The 22,050-nt window shown below is 41.0% G+C and overlaps 1 protein-coding gene across 2 annotated transcripts in view; it reads right to left on the reverse strand.

Annotated features, from left to right (window-relative positions):
• Positions 1-22,050, reverse strand: part of GPLD1 (glycosylphosphatidylinositol specific phospholipase D1) — a 513,772-nt gene that overhangs the window by 242,962 nt on the left and 248,760 nt on the right. For both annotated transcript variants that reach the window (XM_085605993.1, XM_085605992.1), the window contains 2 exons: positions 16,869-16,896; positions 16,510-16,649 (listed from right to left, as the gene is read on the reverse strand). In XM_085605993.1, the coding sequence (XP_085462119.1) occupies positions 16,510-16,649; positions 16,869-16,896 (168 nt within the window). The remainder of the gene's footprint in view (positions 1-16,509; positions 16,650-16,868; positions 16,897-22,050) is intronic.

The raw sequence follows: 22,050 nt of genomic DNA on the forward strand, positions 1-22,050 counted from the left end.
AAACAATTCAGAGATACGAATTGTGCTTTTAAAGATGCTCTTAATCTCATAGCAGCAAACTCTCGACCTGAAGGAACTTGCTATGATCTGATCGGTTTGCTCTTGTGCACCAAAGAATAAACGAACACCAATTCAGGCGAGTACACATGCAAAATAGTTTGAAATTATATCCCTATCCTAATGTCAATGCTCACAATTGCATTAAGTGCAGCAAATATAAATGAAATTGAATATATCTCTTTACATTGAATGCGCTACAACGCATTCTATTACAACGGGGCCGTTATAATAACCACGTTGTTACAACGTGAACCATTACATCACAAATCATTACAACAACTTGCTGTAGGGGCGCACTGGACTTAGGAATAGTATAATTTACTATTCCTACTTCCGTTTGTGCAACTGCAAAGAAGAACAATTGATGGACAGAATGCAGAAAAATGCCATACATTCACCCCAGTACACAGATCTGGGCCTAAATCCATAGGTTTTTTGCTCACCATGCCATTCCAGTTTGGACCCAGCCATTTGCAAATCAATCTTGACCCTGCACCCAATAGGAAAAGTCCAGCCCGAACTGCCAGGCCAGGTCCTCCCTAGACTGGAAACAAGCACCTTAGGACCGGTTTCGTGCCTTCAGCCCTCATCAGCCAAGATAGCTTGAATCCAGTGGCATGGAGAGCACGGGACCCATGTTTGGGCATACCCGTCACACTCGGGATGACAAATGCAAAAAGAACAATTGATGGACAGAATGCAGAACAATGCCATACATTCACCCCATTACAAAGATCTGGGCCTAAATCCATCGTTTTCTTTGCTCACCATGCCATTCCAGTTTGGACCCAGCCATATGCAAGTCAGTCTTGAATCTGAGCCCAATGGGAACAGTCCAACCCAAACTGCCAGGCCAGGTCCTCCCTGGACTGGAAACACGCATCCTAGGACCGGCTTTGGGCTATTAGCCCTCATCAGCCAGGATAGCTTGAATCCAGTGGCATGGAGAGCACGGGACCCATGTTTGGGCATACCCGTCCCACACGGGATGACAAATGCAAAAAGAACAATTGATGGACAGAATGCAGAACAATGCCATACATTCACCCCAGTACAAAGATCTGGGCCTAAATCCAACTTTTTTTGCTCACCATGCCATTCCAGTTTGGACCCAGCCATATGCAAGTCAGTCTTGAATCTGCACCCAATGGGAACAGTCCAGCCCGAACTGCCAGGCCAGGTCCTCCCTGGACTGGAAACACGCATCCTAGGACCGGTTTTGGGCTATTAGCCCTCATCAGCCAGGATAGCTTGAATCCAGTGGCATGGAGAGCATGGGACCCACGTCTGGGCATATCTGTCCCATTCGGGGTGGCACATGCAAAAAGAACAATTGATGGACAGAATGCCGAACAATGTCATACATTCACCCCAGTACAAAGATCTGGGCCTAAATCCAATGTTTTTTTGCTCACCATGCCATTCCAGTTTGGGAAGGCGTTGGATTGTAAATCCAACACCTTCTGCCCCCCACAGCAAGTCGCAACAACTTGCGATGTAATGGTTTGCGTTGTAACAATGTGGTCATTGTAACAACCACGTTGTAATGGAAGGCATTGTAGCACATTCGTCGTAAACGATTTCTCCAGTGAAATGACATGCACAAGCTCTCTTTGTCATGTTTCCAAAGATGCCTTCAGAAGTTGAGAAAAAACATCAAAATCACAATAACCACGGTCCCTACAAGTCCACTAATCAAAGCCAGGTAGTACTTAGACTAAAATTAAAGGCTGGTTCATAACACCACACTCTCTCCTGAGCTACAAGTCCCAACATCCACCACTTTGGTTCTTGTTCCCTAATATTATAGTGCATGTGTGTAAGAAATTTAGTTACAGGTTGAGGGAGTGAATCCCTAATCAAGCGGAAACTACAATCCTTGTCAGGGTGAAGTCACAAGCAAGCTCTACATTAACCTGTGCTCTACCTGACTCTGGTAGCTTGGCACAGAACAGTCAGGCTTAACTTAGAGGCAATGTGTAAAGCATTTATGCAGCTCTTCAAACAGTAATAAAGCGAAACAACACAAGAAAAATCCCACACCAATTTAGAAAAATAAAGTAAAATGTAATAAATAATTTAAGACCAAAACAACAAAAATCTAATCAGTAGAACCGGAGATATGCAATTTTAAAGATTTAAGTGAAAACAGGGCAAAAAAAGCACAAAGCCCAAACTGGGGATATCTGGTCGGGTTAGACCGGGTAGGCAGAATTTGAAAGATCTAAGTTAAAATAGTGCCCAAAAGTACAAAGCACCAACTGTGGATGTCTGGTCGCAGTAGATCAAGACAAAGTCACAAGTTTAGGCTGACCGCGAAGGAGAATGGGCCAGCTATAGGGACTCAGTTAGGTCAACTGAACAAGAGTATCTTAAATCCTGGTTGTGATGGGTTGTGGAGTCCCACATCAAGGATGCGTCATACAGCTGAGGTGATGCAGATCCTGGTCGGAGATGTATCGCACAGCATCGGTTCCAGGCTGTGCGGCTTGTGATGCAGAGCCCTGCATCTTTGTCAAGGCTGCTGTAAGTGATGCGTTGTGCAGCAGTAGTTCCAATGGGGCTGCGAGGGCCATGCAAAGTCCTGGACCTAGAAACATCTGAATACAAAGAAGGGGGTACCTGTTCCTATAAAAAAAAACAATGTCTAATGTGAAGTGTAGGTGGAGATTTAGCAGTTAAGGGGAGGGTCTTCCTAGATGGAAGATAGAGTCCTCACACACCATGATGGGTGTCATGCTTCATCATTGGGTTTTGTCTCCTCGTGGGGCCGGCGCTGCAATGCTAGAGGGCTCTTTGGTGGAGATCTTCTCTTTAAGCTATATGGGTGAGTGGGGGTCTGTGAATCTAGGGTAGAGTGTGTGTGGAGAGAACTGTGATTAAAACGACCTAAGGAGTGTCAAAACAAGGTTTTAATATATGATCTCCTTTGCAGGGTTAAAAACTGTACTAGGAAAGAACTATCACTGGTGTGTAATGGAACGTGGCAGTTTACACACGTGAAATGTACTTAAAAGGTAGACATATTTCATGCCTATTGGTCCAAGAGGGATCCATGGCAATTCTTCAGGACCTCTACCCTGCACCAGTGCGGGTTTGTGTGTAATGATACAAGGAGGGAAGATTCCTAGAAAAATTATTTCATATATATCTCAAGAGACATTCATTGGTAAAATGTACCTGATCATGTGGTGCCTAAATGGGTATACAAAATCCAACCCTATGGTTGTGTTCTCTCAGACCCCATGTATTGGGACAGAGGACCGCGTACCAGCTGCAGTTAGACAATGATCAGATGCGGAGTTCGCATTCAAGTCTCACCCCTCTCTGTCCGTGTGCACAGCAGAGGCGAAACTTCAGTTCTGCTTGGTCCACAGATGGGCTGGCAGACCACCTTCATGCCCACTTCTGAAGCAGGGTCCAGTTTTACCATATAAATGCCTTAGCCTATTCCTACCCACACCTGCCCACACCTGAAGCATGAGATCCCCATATGGCCCCACCAGTCAGCATGAAGGGATTTGTTAAATTGACCAAAGTATTGTAACTCTTTTTTTCTGAACACAGTAGGCCCTGTAAAGCAGGCCCTGTGCCTCTCTGACTAAAATCATAAGCTATCTCCTCAGCGAAGCCCCAGCTCCCCCAAGCCCCCACTCTCTCGTTGCATCCAAAGTGCACTTCTGTTCTCACATCTTTTGAAATATATCAAAACAACAAGAACACGGAACATCTCAAGCTAAGAGGAACTCTTATAAACTTATAAAGATTTCTCTGAAGTGACGCAAATCCTGTTTGATAGATGTTCACTGGTAGCATTTAATTTACAGACCCTGGGTACATGTGATACCACTCGACTAGAGACTTACGAGTAATTTAAATGTGTCAATTGGGTACAAGTGAATTCCATCATGTTTTAAGAGTGAGCATAAGCACTTTAGCACTGGCTAGCAGTGGTAAAATATGCAGAGTATTAAGGCCAGCAACAATGAGATCAGCAAAAGAAGGGTTGAAGACAAATAGTTTAGAGAAAGACAACTTTAAAGCTGACAGGTCTAAAAACGCGCAAGGCCTTTACCTGTTGATACTCATAAAAACTGCTTCAGGAACCCTGGGAAAACTGCCATTACTCCACACAGCCATCACAAATCAGAAATACATATCAGATTCAGGGCCAATTTTAATCTCAGGGCAAGACTAGGTGAACTATAAAGGCACAGTTCAGTTCCTAGCCTCTAAATCCAATTTACCTAAATAGGTCCAGTCCAGGTCTAGACCTAAGTATCCTCTATTACAAGAATTAGACATTGCATTCCAACTCATTCTCTTGGGTGACTGATTGACCATGAGTAGTGCTAATCCCTTCTCGGATGTTGGTGCTCCTTGTTGGACCTCTTTCTCTATAAAGCACTCTACATGACATCAATTTAGACACATATAACCCATTTGGTCCAACTAGAATGACAGACAGGAAGGGTTAACCCTTAAAAGTTTATTTTCAGATTGTCAGTCATACAGAAATTAAGAAAAACATTAAAATCAATCAGAAAGAAATCAGAACTCAGAGCTCAGTTAGAGTTCAAAATCAATTCAAGAACCCAGTAAAGTTTAGGTCAGCAAAATACAGACTATATATTGGGAGAGAAATCTGGCATGGATTTGCCTCCTAAGGACAGTAAGATAAGGCTTCTTAATGCACACAAAAAAAACATACTTTTATACGGTTGTGAACATAGTAGGACCTCATGCATTCAATATAGTACATGGTTACCACAGGATACACTGATTAGAATTGACTAGAGTTACACAGTTGCTAGAAAATATTTTTGAAACTCTGGCACAATTATACAACATGGAGCTTCTCACGGACGCCACCTGTACTATAAAAAATATTGCTACATATTGTGTGATTCTGCTAAGACAGCTAGGTGAAATCCTGAACATGTACAACTCTGCTGAAACAACATAGTTAATATTCTTGGGACGGTTGTCGTCTTACCTCTGAAAATAGATTCAAACAGCATTTAACTGAGACATGAAAATACAAGTTTTACACAACATTGGTACCAAAAATCAAACAAAATGGAGTATGAGGCCTACAATTGCTATGTTAGCTAGAGTTCAATTTTGCACCAGTGCAATGCATTTATTTTTGGGAAAATATAAAGTTAACATTTATTAACGCAAAACAATAAAAGCTTTACTTTTAAGCTTATTTTCTCAACACTCTTTCCTCCATGTAGTGTTCAAATTTTCCTTTTCTGTTCCCTAACAGTGGCTTGAAATGGCTTTAATCAGGTATAAGATCTAGAAGCAAACAAAATGAAAACACTGGGAGCATTCCTCACTACAGGGACACTGATATGGGATACTGACATTATTCAGGGACATTGACAGGAGGACTGACTTAGACAATGGCACAGGGACTCTGAAACAATGGTATGTACAATGATATGAGGACAAGATCAGAGACATGGAGATACAAGAGTAGCACGGAAATCCTAGGGCACTGACAGTAGATCACTTACATGAGGACACTGCCTAATGGACACCTGCAGGCGAGACCAAGACCCAGACACTGGAATGACATTTACTCTGGGATACTGATGCAAAGGTATTGATGTGAAGGCAGTAATGCTGTGCCACTGTCACTGATATGACAGCACTGTCATGGGGGACATAGTCATTGATGTGAAAACACTGACAAAGGGCTAGTGGAAAGAACAGGGCACTTCCACAAGGATACTGACATGCTTAGACAAATAATGGGACACAGACAAGGAAATACAGACCCAGGGAAACTGAAAAGGGGAGATAAAAGGATGTGGATGTCACATGGGCTGATGACACATGATATGGAATAAGAACACGAGAAACTGTCTTTGTAACAGGGATACTGACACTGACCTTGCAACACTGGTATTAACAATGAAACACTGAGATGGGAAAACTGACTTGGTGATAAGAACAGAGTGCACTAACACAGGGATGCCATTAATGCCACAGTGGCCATGACAAAAGACACTGGTATTAGATTACTGAAAATTCAGCACAGACATGATAGCACATGCAGCAGAACTGATGCATAAGAACACAGATACAGTGGAACACATAGACACAGTAGGTGGGAAATAACATTTGGACAGTGATATTATCTCAATAACATTAAAGAATGGGTTACACAGGACTGGATTCAATTACACAGGTAATCCAAAAATTATACACAATGCCTTTGGGATTCTGACAGACAGGGGCATATTTAAAAAAAATGTCAGAGCGCGATGCTGCACCAAATTTGGCGCGTCTTGATCTGACATTTTCAAAATGCAGGAATGCACCGTATTCCCAAGAATATGGCACTCCCCTGTGCTCCCCCTTGAGCTGGTGCAGAAAAGCTGCCTAGCACCAGTGCAGGCACCCTGTCGCCATGTTGCAAGGGTGCCTGCGTTTCAGGGATGATTATTTATATGCAGGAAGGGATACCTTCCTGCAGAATCACAATCAACAATGGCAATTTGCTCTTTCTATGTGTGCTGCATAATGCAGCATACATAAAAAGAGCAAAAAACAAGGGAAAATTAACAATTTCTCCTCCTTTAGCGATTCTAACACCTAGTATTCCATGGCATTTTTGGCACTGCCTCAGCCTTGTAAATCTAGGGCAGTGTCAAAAAACAATGGATGTTGCAGTGAAACGCCTACAGCAACACCATTGTACGCCCCTTTGTCGCAGAGGACTGCGGTAGAAAGGGGCATATTTACAAGGTGGCTTTAAGCCACGCTAAGTGGCTTAGCACCATATTGTAAATATGGAAAATTTCACCACACCACCGAAGCGTCAAAAAAGTGATGCTCTGGTGGCGATAGGGTCGTACAAATATGCCCCTTGGTTTATTACCAGGAGGAAATGATAACTACGCATCCAAATGAGTCATGGAGACTAGGACCCTCAGACAATGGATGATGGACATCAGCAAATGTAAAACTATGGTCCCAGCTGAAGAACAAAATCCTATTACAGCCCTCCACAAAAATATCAGTGTCAGATATTGTACCTTAAAAATATATCCCTTTATTTCTTGTGGGAATCAAAACTGATTTGACTGAGGGTTTACACAGTTGTGCAAAGGACTTAGGATTTGCACATTTCTTATTCTCCAGTTGTGTGTGCTCAGCATTGCTCTCTCTACCTCCATAAATATTTTCATAAACCCCAGATTTCGTTTTTTAAGACATAGAAAAGTGGCAATGCCAAATTTATTTTCTACCAAATGTCTCATTCCTGTAGGGGATAGTAGATTAGATTGTTGTGCTTATCTCATATAGTTAACACTATGTAGAGCAGGAGGACAGTATGAGGTAATCTTGCAGCATGGATCCTGCGTCTATGTAGTAAATAATGCAGCATGCTTAGTTTACGAGCATCCCAAAAACTTTGCTAATTGGTCTTACGCAATGGAGGTCAACTTCAGCAAGTCCAAAGCTAAAGTTTTTCAGCTAATGCTACTAATGAAAAATGTGAAGTTTTGGTGTTAGTTAAAAATGCAGTCCTGTCAGAGAGTAACCTTCATGGCACGGGCAAGTTGCAACTCTTCCTACCCCAAACAGCTTTCGGCAAAGGTCAGGAGCATTTTTGGAAAACTGTTGAATTTGTATGAAATAATGTAGCATTGTTATGTTATGTCATGTTATATCACATATACTTATCAGCACAGGTACACCAAAGCTTCATGGTGCCACAGACCTAACAGCCGCAACAGAGGTTATAGATTCTAAGACTATTATAGCAAAGTGATAGGTTAAAAGTAGAGTCTCAAGTTTTTTTCAAAAGATGGATAGTCAGATTTTTTATGGGTCACTTTGGCCTTTATGCTCTTTGAGCCCTATGTGTCTCCAATTACAAAGTCGCCAACCTAGGTGTAAACCACGGATTGAGTCTAAAGTGAAGATTGATTGTGCATTTAGTAGTTTTCATTATTAAAATAGCATCAAAGTCAAGTTCTGATTAAGATTAAATTAGGCCTAAGTTACACCAATGTCTTTTTACTATAATTACATGTATGTATTTCTCCAGTTTTCTGGGGTCATGAAAAAAGAAGAAGTTATATTTTAGGTTGGTAATGGACATTGATATCTCCTTCATCTCCGCATCAAAGTATATTTCTTAGTTCTGGTTTTCTCAGATTTTTGAGCTCTGAGAGGGAAAAGAATGACAAGATGATCTGACAATGGACGTAAAAAAGGTTGACTTGACTTACAATTTAAGAAAAACTGGCATCAAGAAGATGTCTTGTATGATTTGTTACCACTTTATTTGTTGGAGTAGGGTTAAACATGTCTATTTTATTTTTTATTTTTTTAAACCTATAGACAGAGCCTCCTTATTGCTTTAGCCAATAGTTAACATTCCCCAGAACAATGGTATATGCAGAGCTCATAGAAAAGTTTCTAATGTCAATTTGACAAGTGATTTTCTGTTTGCTTCAAGGAGGCCATACATAAGGGATCTGTGTATTGACATTTGAACAAGTATGCGTTCATATGATAATATTTGACCTACAAAGGTCTTATCTTGTAACCAAGATTCAGTGAGACAGCACAAATCTAAGTCATGGGCTTCACTAGGACCAGCTATTTCTACTCATTGTTTAGCAGCTGACCTGAAGTAAACAGAATTGTCTTAATGATATGGGTAGAGGATCAGAGTTTATGTCAGCTTTTATATGAAATCCATGGGAGCTATTCACAAACTGCATTTTGTAGTAGGTAAAGAAGCACCTCAGTAAAAATACTCATATACCACAAACCACCATTGACAAACTGATGAGTGGGAACCTCTACCTCCAATTCTTCCATCTTTTCTGTGCAGTGGTCCTAGTCATATTTCTATAGTAAATGTGGTTGGGACTGGAGGAGTTGCTGGAAAATGGAGAAACAGTACAAAAAGGGAGGGGGCTTAGGGGATTTAAGGAGGGGTTTAGAGAGGGACATGCTATTACATATAAACACCCACAAAAGAGTAAGAGCACTGCTATCCACAAATATACTTCTAAAGTTACTACAGACATAAAGGTGTCACAACAGGCTCAAATGTACTCCAGCACAATCCTGGTTTAAATCCATGACCACATATAACCATTCACAAGTACTACAATACAATCCCTTGGATAGAAATGGAGCTAAATTGAACTAATTTTAAATTAAATTGATTCTGCATTTAAATGATACATATATGTGCACATACCACACACACACAAATTTAGTGTTCAAACAAATAGAGATGATTAATCAATTATTTTATGTTAAAATATAATAGTAAACATAATTGAAAAAAATGATGTTCATAAACTTCTATAAAAAAAAGAAAAACACTTAAAGTTAATCAACAGTTTGTTGAATACTAAATAAAAACAATGGGGCAGGACACATCTGCACAGATGCGTCGGTTTCCTTGTGCCAGCGTCAAATGTCCTTGCGCCACCATGGGTTCTCTGTATTTACAATACAGTGCTCCATGGCGCAAGGATTAACAGATGCGTCAGAAATTCTGACGCATCTCTTGGCCCAAAAGTCACGCATTGCTGGAGTTGTGTCGCAAGCACGACGCAACTCCAGTAATGTCTTTTGAAGCCTATACTTAGTGTTCGCGTCACTCTTTATGCCTGCTTCAAGAAGGCGTAAGGTTTTGACGCAGTGGCGTCCTAAAAGTGGTGCAGGGAAATCTTGTAGATTTCACTGCGTCAGTTTTACGAGGCCTTCCTGTGTGGGAATGCCCACCCTGCATACATTATACCTGACACAGGTATGATTTGAGGCAGGGCTTTACAACGTGACGCAGCTCCCTAGATGTGTTACGTTGTAAATAGGCCGCATTGTTTGCGCCGTTGTTATGTAAAAAAAAGTGATGGAATTGCGGCGCAAGGAGGTGCATGGGGCTTGTAAATCTGCCCCTATGGTGTTAGGGGGGTTGAGAAGTTTTGTAATTATTGTTTAAAATTTAATTAATTTATTAAATTAATATATTTAAATTGATGCCTAAGTTTATACGCATTTAATCTGATGAGTTAATGTGATGTGAATTTGTATTTTATTAGTTCCTTGATAATAATATGTTAAATTTACATTTCCATTATGATGTAAAATATTTTCAAAGAATAATAAACTTTAATCAGTTTTTCTATACTTTCCCATAGGTAGATCTCCGCCACGTTGGTGAAGGCCTCCACCTAGCAGTGAAAAGTTATTAGTAGGGCTCCCGGTTTTATGGTATTTATTTTTTTAACATTCCGTCTGTATTTATCCATATTTATTTTTTGGTCATTTTATCTGTATGTATCCACATTTATTTTTGTCACAAGAAAAAAAAAAGCTGAAGCTAGTGTTTTTCCACATTTATTTAAATTGACATGCATATTTGCCCTAGGTTTTTATAGCTGTTTTTTTTAATTGGAGCTAAGTGCACTTTACATATTGGGAGCAAATGTCTTCCCTGTCCTCTAAGAAAAGATACGTGAATTGGTGATTTTGATTTGGTCTCGTTTGCACAGCTGTCTGGCAAAATGTCAACACATTACTCCCTCTTTTACTCACAGAGAGTGTCTGCTCGAAGAATATCAGATCATTCTTAGTGTGCACTAAAAGACGACTTACCCCACAAGACATTGTAAATCACCACATTTTCTAAAGAATCCTGCATCTTCATCTGTACAGACTAGTGTTCTGATATGGGCACTATGGAGAAAATGTAGAGCAGAGGTGGTGCAACAGTCTTTTTTTTTTTATTAAGTGCTACTAATTTTCCAGAGTCTGGCTGTTATTGCTAAGAAAAAATAAGTCATGCTGACTGACTTGCCCTACCTCTCTCTCAGCCTTACTGCCCCACAGCGTGCATAGTCACTGAGAGATGCAGCCAGGCTTTATTCTCATAGTTGTTGGAGACATGTCTGCCCATCCCCTGTGCCCTGCCACATCAAACTCCTTCCCCCTCCCATTCAACCAGGTTGCTGGGGCTGCAGCCGATGTCCTGGGGTGTTTTCACACCTCTTAATGGACATGGGCTGCTTGCACTGTTCCAACAATTATCTTGCGTGACTACCACTGTGAGGGGTGCTGGAGGGTCTCTGCAGACATGGCACTCCCAGCTGCACTTGTTCTCCCGTCTGTGGAGCAGTTTCAGGGCAGCAGTTTCCCGTTTCTTTTGGCAGCCCCTGTGCACCTCTGACTCAGATTTTATGGAAGAGCACAGAGGCAGCAGGAGCATTTGTTTTGTAAGTATTTCCCCATTTTTATATATAAATAAAGCCAAAAAGTTTTCCATCTACATTTATATGTAAAAATCCATTTAATTGGAAAACCGAGAGCCTTAATTATTAGTAGTAACTATGCACTCATAAATCCTGTAGTAGAAGGCTCCACTCTCTGATTTGAGGGGGATGGAGACATGTAAATCTACAGCTAGGCCTAAATCTACACTCGGTAGAAGTACACCTAGTGGTAGTAGAAAAATAGTAGAAATAAACAAAAAGGTATATATAGACATGCATATTTACCATGTTGAGTAGTCCCCCAATTGTAAATGGCATCTTGACACTTGAGTGGTCTATTGGCACTTTTTCTATTTGACAAGCTGGATGGCCATGATGGGTTTTAAACTTGTGACCAGGGTGGTCAAACCACTACTTCTCAGTAGGGCTACCATAACCTTTGGGTAGCATGAAGGTATCTTGCAGGTCTGCTATGGTTTAAAATACATTACCAGCACTTCTCATGGACAGTAGCAATGCTTCTCAGTAGGACTGTTATCCTGTGCTTGGCCAGTATCTATATGTTTGTCCAAAATATGTTTTGGGGTGGAGGTAGAATAACAATAATAATTGCCACATATTCTTGAAATATTGAACAACAACAAATCTTCCTTTTTTCCCCTAAAATATTTAGAAAAACTCACCCCAACCTTCTTCCAAAATCCATTTTGAATTGTTGTCATGTGCCATCCTTCCCAAAACCTATATTCCATAGTCCTGGCTATGGATCCCCTGTTCCTACTAAAGAGAAACTCTCATGGCGAAAAACAATTCTGGATTGGAGGGTTCGAGGAAACTCTATAAGATAAATGCATTCACTTTTCTAAAAGTAATGTAAAAAGCGCATAAGTCAAACATCATTCTATGGAAGAGCGCTGTTAGAGCTAGGAAATATATTAGAAAATTCATTTTAACTACAAATTTGGTAAATGTACAGATGGAATGGCTAAACAGCACAAGTGCCTGAGAACACCCAATGAACCAGAATATAATTGGGCTGTAGTTCCCGATGAGGTAATCATGAGAGTTGCTGTACGCATCAGGAAATAAAATAGTACAAGAAATCCCTCTCACATCGACATGTTACTTGCGGTATGCAGCCTAATTGTCTGTGTGTAAACTGGCCACAAAGGAAGAATACCATGCAGATATACTGATTCCCGCATATAATTCCCTCTTTCTGAGGGCCAATCTAATAATGGTCCAGAATTCCCTCTGCCTGGAAGTATAAATACCTGTGGTATTAGTACTCCAGTCACAGTGAGTTGTAATTACAATGGCAGAGGTGAGAACAGCGTGATAGATTTTATATTCTTCTCTCAGTGCCATTCTGAGTTGGTTTTAGGATTTTCTGTACATGGTATCGCTATTAGCGATCATTTCCCCCTATGTGTTGCCTTGAACATCAATCTTTGACCCAAAGGGGTGATGCCTATAGAGCGAGCATCTTAGAGACCATTGAAATTTCCCGTTGTAACGGGTATGCATTAAGATGGTCCCTGGTGAACCCATCCAATTTTTTTAACAACATTAATTAGGAAAGAGAGGGAGGCTTTTAAACTGTGCCTTGATGAGAACACGGAAGCACACAAGTTTATACGAGCATTCGATCATATAAAAAAGGGCATCAGTGAAGGGCTCTATGTCATCCGGAGTAAATCGAGGGCATCCCATCCTGGCTGGTTTGACTCAGCACGTTCAAAAACACATAGAAGTCTAAAATGTGGCCTAGCAGGAAAACCGAGACAGGTCTTGGAGGTATGGGAATGCAGAGCCGCATATAAATTGGCCATTAAGCAACCGAAAAAACCTAAAGGAGGACTCTTGGAATTGCTTACTTTAAACCACTTTGTCTAACGACAACATTACGTTTTGGCGTATTATTAATACTCCTTCATACGACCCTGCGCACTGCCCCCAAGCTGAGTCAGCCATTACTGAGGCTGAATGGCTATCCCATTTCACAGATTTATATTCCTCCAAGAATGATATTTCGATTTCCCTGCCCACTGCACCTTTCACTAGTGAGTCTGACACTATCGCACCCATTAACCAAAGAAGCTATCCGGTCTTTACTTTGGATGAAATAGTCGTAGCATTAAAGACAAGCAAGGGTGGCAAAGCCCCTGGCCAGGATGGGATCCCCATTGATTTGTTTAAATCCAACATTGATCTCTGGGGCCAATCATTACCCTTCTCTTCAGAGCCTGTCGGGAAAAGGGTTTTCTGCAAACCTGGCCTGAGTCTCTTATTGTCCCCATATATAAGAAAGGTGACCGTAACAGTCCAGCACAATACAGGCCAATTTCCGTTTTGGACTCTTTAGTGAGGGTGGCGGGGTTCATTCTTCTGGATTGACGACAGGACTGGGCAGAGTCTAATAACATTCTCTCGGACCTGCAGTATGGCTTTAGGTCTGGGTTGGGGACCACAGAACAGGCCATTAACCAGGATTTCCTCATTGGTAACTACATGCACATTAAGAAAGGGAATCTGTTTATAGTTTTCGTGGACTTATCTTTTGATTTTGTGGTTCACAAAAAACTATGGTTTATTATGACTAGCCTGGGAGTTGAGTGCACTATCGTAAATTTCCTTAGAGACTTGTACGCTCAAGGTCGAGGTAGGGTACACTACGGCATTAGCGTCAATTGTACCCAACCGTTCAATATAAGCAGAGAGGTAAGACAAGGTTGCATACTCGCTCCCCTCCTGTTCAAACTTTATCTCAACAGTATAGGTGATACCTTGACAAGCAAGTACGCTGATTTCCCCCAGGTGGGTCACCGTCCAATCCTGGCACTTTTTTATGCCAATGATGTGTTTTTAATGGCTCGTATTCCCCTCGGACTCCAACGTCTAGTTGACGAATTCACAAATTTTATACAGGACCATGTCCTGAAAATTAACATCGGTAAAACCTTTGCCATGAAAATTGGGAGCACGGCCTCTCGATGTTGTGACATTTTTATTGAGGGTGTAAACATTTAGCACACTCCTACTTTCTCTTACCTGGGGATAGTATTCAGTTATACTGGGAAGTGGCAACGAGCAATAAAATCCAGGCATCTCCATTTTGTTAAATCGACAAGGGCCTTGCTGCGATGTATTGTATGGGTCTGAACTATGGGGACATGGACAGATCATTAGCCCTCAATTAGAAGAAAATGTTTTCTCAATAAAACTTTTCGCTGTCCCGAAAAGTAGTGCCACTTATGTCTGTCATACAGAATTAGGAGTTCCTTATATCGCAGACCCGATTAGGATACAGCCAGTGCTCTTATGGCACAAAATGTGGTCATCGGATTATGCCACACTTGACAGATCTATCATAACTGACTGTCTTAGATCCTCATCAGCCTTTTATAATCCATTGGCTCAAATTTGTGCATAACTTGTTGGCAGACATTGGTCATCCTGACTACTTTGACCATCCCGAAAGCTGGGTTTTTGTCCAAAGAAAAGTACTCAAAATTAAATACTTATCACTGTTAGAGGAAACGAGACTAGCAACTGAAATTCTAAAACCTTCTGTCCTGAGGAATCAAATGATATTGACTAGCTTCAATCTGCAATTTTATGTAGCTAATGTATTCAATGCGCGCCACAGGTTTGTGCTGACCCGGTTCCGATTGGACATTTTCCATCATTTAATCAGCTTCCCCTCTATTAATAACTGGTCACCTGACCTAGGGAAATGCACCTGTGACGATACCTCCTTGCAGAGCACTATGCACACTGTCCTATTCTGTAAACATTTTTCTGAGATGAGGAAGAAATATGTCAAACCCATGCTATTGCAGCTGGGCTTCACACAATGCCGACCAGCTTTTTTGTACCTGTGAATGGTACCAAACATCTACATATGTGCTGTAGTGTCTCGATTTCTGTGGGTCATTATCAATTGCAGGAAGCAGCTACAGGTTACTGTTTATAGTTTGTAATTGAATTTGAAATTGATTGCGCAAATGATTGTATTTGTACCTATGTACTGTAGTTTTTAAAGCTTTTTAATCTATTTTAATTTTTATACAGGTTTTTAACTAACTTTGTCACAAATGAAACATTGTAGCTTTTATGATTCATGTGTGAATTTGAATAAAGGTTATTATTATTTTTTTTTTTAAACCTGTTGTATCAGTACTTAGGAGTGCAGGAATACTGATGCAATGTTCTCACCCAGCATTTAATGTAGGCTTGTGTGGCTGATTCTCATTCAAATTGGTATGCCTATGATTTTGCATATTTTCACATTTTTAGGAGATCCAAAAAAATAATGAAGAGTATCTCCAAAAAGTGGCACTATCAATATTAATTCTGAATAACACTAGCCCCACTCTCATATCTGAGGATTGTCTGCTATGCAATCAATCCACAGCAGATAATATGAGGGAATCATGTACTGCCATCTTTTACTTTTGCACCCTTTTTGACTCCACAATGAAAATATTTTCCATAAGGAAAAAACCTTTTCCCCACATTCACATTCAATTCCCAGACTTACTCAAACATTTTCTGTGTGGAACAAACATTTGCATTGTTTGTGAAGATCTGCAGAATGATGTCTTTCAGGATATTTACCACATTCTCAATGTTCACCCTGCTAGCCCCTCCACTTTTGGGAATAATTATGTTCCAACCTTAGAATTAATAAACTAGAATTCCAAGAAACTGGTGGATTTTACACAAACCTTGAGTAGGATTAAGTAGACAAATCCTGATTCCTTGAAACCAAACTTAGTAATTTTGAAAGTAATAAACCTTTTTTGCAATTGAAAGTGTTATTTATGACCATTAAATCTTTTCAGTGAGACCAAATAAAACAATTCAAAAAATGGCTGGAAAAGAATCAAGGGAGAAAATGGTACAGAAATTGAGGCTATCAACAGCTGGGCAATGGGGATTCTGGATTGGCCTGTTGGCTCTAATAAATTTCTGATTTCTGTTTGTTTATGTTTCTATAGTCACCCACACATTGTAAGAGCCACTGTGGAGACGCCATGGCCAATTGTAGAATATACATGCCTTCTCTACTATTTTGACACACAGACACCTGATGAGTCTCAGATTATCTATATGTGCAATGTGGATCATCCCTAAAAAGAGCATTCTCGACGATTTTCAAAGGTGAAAAAGCTCCTTTACTTACCTTGTCCCATTCTCCAACATATGGCTTGTTAGCTGATAAATCTGTGTGGTCCAAAACGCCATATCATCTAATCCACCAAGAAAGTAATCATGGAATCTATCCACCATAAAGGGAGACTTCTTGGCGTAGGTTGGGAAAAGCTAGAGTGACAAAGAAATTTAGAAAGTATACGATCAGCAAGTCCATTTTTTTCTCCTGAAATATAACTTATTGCAGCTGTGCATGGTTATGTTTATTTTGTTATGTTGCTGATACATGATTACATAATGAAAAATGGCGGGACTTAAAAGCTGTTTCCAATTCATGAACATGTAAATATCATCTTGTGTTTCTATTTAGTCATGTCAAAATGTTATTACCTTGGAAGCAGCAATCATTTCTGCTTTCCTGTAACGCAATAAAAGATTTAATCAATATCAAAAGGTAACTGACAAAAATCCACAAATGTCCAACAGCCCCACAGAGGATGATGTACAGGGTTAACAGCCTAGCTTAGAGAGAATAGATCCCATTTAACCTCTGAAGCTGCAGTCAGATTTGTAAAACTACATACAGGAGCGCAACTGACAAATCCTCACATTATGAGTGCCGAGTGATTACCCATTTGGCCAGGAACAGAGTTGCTAGCGCTGGCTAAATCATGAATTACAACTGATGGGAGCGCTGTTGTGGTTTCTGCATGGAAAATCCATTGAAAATAGGGAACCAGGTGTGAAAACAATCCCTGCTGTATTTCCCCACATTTCAGGATTTGGCAAGGGTGCACATTGACACACTATTGTATTAGCAAATGTCACATTTAAAAAAAAAAACTTTAGAAAAAACGTTTTTTAATTTTTTTTATATCAATTCTATTCAGCCTACCAAAACTACAGCGATGCTGTACTACACGTCAGACATAACAATACCTGTGGTAACGGTAATTATAATTGTAGGAATACTGCGCTGCTATTCATTCAATAGTGAGACGAATGAGGACAATAGAGTCTAACAATCCAGTCTCAGAAGGAATGATGGTGGAAGCAGAGAAATAAGTGGAAGGGCCTCATTCTAGGTTCCACTCTATCTGCAAAGTAAGATACCAAGGACGGAATTTACAACCGCATCTTGTACCTCCACCGGGAGATAACAAGGATTATTAATGTTTTTCCTGGAAAGGGGAGTAACAGATGGACCTAATAATACTGGGTCCAATTCTGAATGTTTTCCCCTTCCCGGGGAACCCAAATCCGTGAACATTTACCACCTGCTTGGAGCAGGTGTTGAACATTACAGGAGCTTTTGTTCTTGGCCCTAGTAAGGTTCAAGTGTGGGTGGTCAAGGGTGGCAGGAAGGCACAGTTTCTTTAACTTCGGCTGATGGGAGGATTTTTGCCCCCCTATGCTGAAGAATAAGGAAGGGCGGTGTAGTAAATTACTTGTCAGCTATTCTCCACTGTACTGCTCTGTTAGAATGTTGCATGACATCATAGAATGCCTGAGTGCCTCTCTGGGTGAGATTGTCAGTTGGTCTACTCAGGCTGAGCTGTTGGGAGCTTGCTCCTGGTGGGGCTATCTTTGTATCATCTATCTTCTCCTACCATCTTGACCACCTATGCTGGAACCAAGCTACTAATAAAGAAGTAACCTACATGTACAGATGGACTCTGTATCTTCCTTTACAACATTTTGGCGACGAGGGTGGGACCAAGTTCGGGGCCTCTGAGCCTGGAATTATCAGGTCCGGATTTGCGGATCTCATAATTCCAGATCCAGAGTGACTGAAAACTTGTAGTTGCCTGGAGTGTCAGAGATACTGCTCATGGCAACACTTAGGGGCATATGTACAAGCCCTCACCGCCACTGGAGTGTCACTTTTATTGATGCTCTGGTGGGACAGTAACATTTTCCACATTTACAAGGTGGCGCTAAGCCACTTTGCGTCTCTTAACGCCACCTTATGAATATGCCCCTTTCCACTGCAGTCCTCTGCGGCAAAGCGGAATGCAACGGGCGCTGCAGTGGGTGATCCACCACAACTCCCATTGCTTTTGACACAGCCCCAGATTTCAAAGGCTAAGGCAGCACAAAAACGAACGCTATTGAATACCAGGCATTAGAATGGAGATACAAGGAGAAATTATTCGTTTTTAATAGTTTTTTGCTCTTTCCATGTGAGCTGCAGAATGCATTATACAGAGAAGGTGCAAATCACCATTATTAATTGTTTATGTGCAGGAATGTATTCCTTCCTGCACATAAACAATCGTCCCTGCAGCACAGGGACCCTTACAACATGGCGGCAGGGTGGCTGTGTTGGACCTAGGGCTTTTTTTGTGCTAGCGCTAGGGGAACACAGGGGTGTCTCATATTCTTGTGAATACGGCGAATCCCTGCATTTTGAAAATGTTGAGGTGTGGCCCTGACAAATGTGGTGCAGCTCCGCTCTGAGACTTTTTTTTGTAAGTCTGCCTCTTATTGCGGGTCAAAGAGTAGAAAACACCCAGAATACATAGATAACATGAATAGATTACAGCAGAGGGACCCTGAATATATTAATAAGTGAGGAAGGAAACAGGGAAAGAAACTATTCAAAAAACAAAACTTCCTACACTATACTATTTAAGTGAAAGGCAATATGTCCATGAAGTAAAGTAATACCCACAGTCAACGGTGTATAAAACTATATTATTTCATTTATTAATTCATTTTTTCATTTTTTATCATTTTTTCAACCAACTCAAAAAACATATACATAGACATTTTTCATACTGTGTAATAATACATGTAATGCACTTAACATCAAACTGTTGAAGCACAATTTATGATTAATTGTACAACCATAACATAAATAAGAAAACATATATACCACATATATAACACACAATTAAAGACAATAAACCTGAAAACTCAAGAGAACAACAATATATTGACAATTAAAATCATAGGTTGTGGAGTTTGAACATAGGACCAGCGCCATAGATAACATGACCTGAGGCTTCTTTAGCGCTCTGTAGCAAGATACTTCCACATAGTCTTTTTGAGGCAGCAGCCGGTCTTCTTGAAATTATGATATCTTTCCAGTCTCTATCCTGGGCAAATGTGTTGTCAAAAAACACTGTTGAGTAGTTGTCATCCATAGATAACAATATGTATATTGTGTCTATCTCACATTTAGCATTGAGCAGATTCACTTCCGGTATTCAAAATCCTATGCTTAGACTCATTTTTGTGTACATTTCGCACTTTGGATATGTGTTGGACATTACAAAATTCCGACAATGACTGACATTTTTGGAGAATTATATGCACTTCTACTAAATAATGCCTGTCTCAAAGAGGTTATTTTTTTATACAAAGCCCTCTTTATAGATCTCACTTTGACCCAAAAACCACTGGCAGTAGTGTTGGAACACTGTAGTGCCACCCATGGAATGACCCCTTGAGGCTAAGAAGCGCAGAGCATCACAACGTGCTCTTTCGGCTACTACAAGGGCAACTTAACAGTGCAAAAAAAATGTTTTGTGCTGGAAAGTAAATAATTTATCAAGACTTTGTGCTGCTTTGCATAACTTTGCAGCATGCAAAGTCTTGACAAATCTGCCCAAAGTTTTTACAATCTCACCAACATATGGGAATGGAGCAATATCATGTAAATTACTTTAATCCGAAAAGGACTGTAATAAACATGTGATTTATGATGACAATCTTTAAATGACAGAAAATAACAACATTCAAAGCTTATCTTGATAATAAACTTTGATGATGACTGTATTTGGAAGTAGCAGTCATATGGAGGCAATAATGGTCACTTGCTTCCTTCATAGTGCATTCACATTTTATTGCAAGGATTGGAATTGTCTACCCTATGAGAAAGGAAGTGCCAGGATCACTAGGACCATAAAACCACACTAATTTACCAGTTGCAGTCCTCTTGCAATCTGCAAGTGGAGTGAAGACAGCACACCGCAACAACAACCCAATTCTGGAGGCTTCACATCGTCAAAGGAAGCAGCCGGTGCCCTGTTCGACACAGGCTATTAGGTCGGAAAAAACTCCGTGCCCACAAACCATCAAAGTCGCTGAGTTGTATTCTTTCAGATCTTTCAGACCTCCTAACTTTAGGCTACACCTCAAACATTTTCTAAGGCGCAATTCCACAAAAGTGGCACAATGCAAAAGGAATTGCATTTTTACAGTGCTGCAGTGAAACATTTAATCCGCAGATCTTGTGGATATATCTGCTGTTGGTAACTTTTCAGGAGTCCCAGAGCCGACAGGCATTACTGGGCTCAGATTGTGACAGTCAGACTTTTACCACTGGTGGTCTGGGGCTTTACCTTGCATTTGAGCCAAAACTAAGAACCATATACACCTTACTAGCACTTGACCATGAGAGTGAGGAAGTCCAAAAGTACAAAGTTTACTCCGGAACATGGTGTAGAGTTAGAGTCTCAAAACTCCATAAAACATCCAATACTATCAATAATCCAATGTCCAGCCAGGGCTTGTACTTACAAAAGGAAACGTGATTTACTTGTAAAAGACAACGCAATACTGTACATAATCATCAGAGACCACTTCAGTCAGTCCACCAATAAGTTAAAGCATGAACATTCACTGTTATCAGTAGATGTCAAGAAAGACTGCGAAACATGCAGTTGAATTTAATGAATCCCCCACGGTCACTGGAACTGCAGCCAGTGGCAGCTGGCAGGGAACAGGGGTGGCAGGCGGGGCAGGGCAGGGCAGGACAGGAACAAAATATTTTTTTAAAACACTTGCCTCTTCACGGCTTCCGTCTCTCCTCCATCGTTGCTTCTCTTCTTGGCGAGTCCCAGAAGCAGGAATCACACAGGCTCCCTTAAGCCAATCACAACGCTGTTGTTAGCAGCGTTGTGATTGGTCTGATCACCGTGGTTCAGCGATTAGACGGGGACTTAGAGCCTCTGCATGTTCTCCACCCAGGATGTGTATTACAGCCCAGTGGAGAACATGCTAAGTGCGCATTACTGTTTGGGCAGCCAAGTCGGCCGGCCAAACCGCCATGCGCACTTATTGTGCACAAACCACTCCTCCTCCCAGACTGTGACACCAGCTGCGCCTTGCCCTAACCCAGCCTAATAGCTACAAAAAGTAAAATGATAATAACAATATTAGCATTTTATTTTTCCTTCATCCACTGCGCTGAGATCAGTGGGGCGACGCCCCTCGGCATTAGCAGAGGAGCCGCCCCTGACTACCACTTCACGCTGAGGGGTTACTTTGATCTTCCACTCTCTCACCCTCTGGCTAAGAAACACAGTGTTTCCCTAAGTCACAGCAGCAGTTGGGCTCGTTATGCCTCAGTTCTTTCATTGTGCCCCTAGTCCTTGTTCAAGGGCAACTCCAGTGTATCTCTTAAGTAGTTGCTCTGCTCTTTCCTTCAAGGTAGCCCTGAGGCAGCTTCTCTTGGTAGGCTTGCAGAATTCCCAGACGCTCTTGTCCAAAATGTGGCTGAGGTAGACAATACCCTAAATCTGGACCACAGAAGGTTTTCACTCTCCAAACGTTTGGGACCCAA

This window comes from Triturus cristatus, chromosome 5_1 (genome assembly GCF_964204655.1).
Source record: "Triturus cristatus chromosome 5_1, aTriCri1.1, whole genome shotgun sequence".
Classification (NCBI taxonomy): Eukaryota; Metazoa; Chordata; class Amphibia; order Caudata; family Salamandridae; genus Triturus; species Triturus cristatus.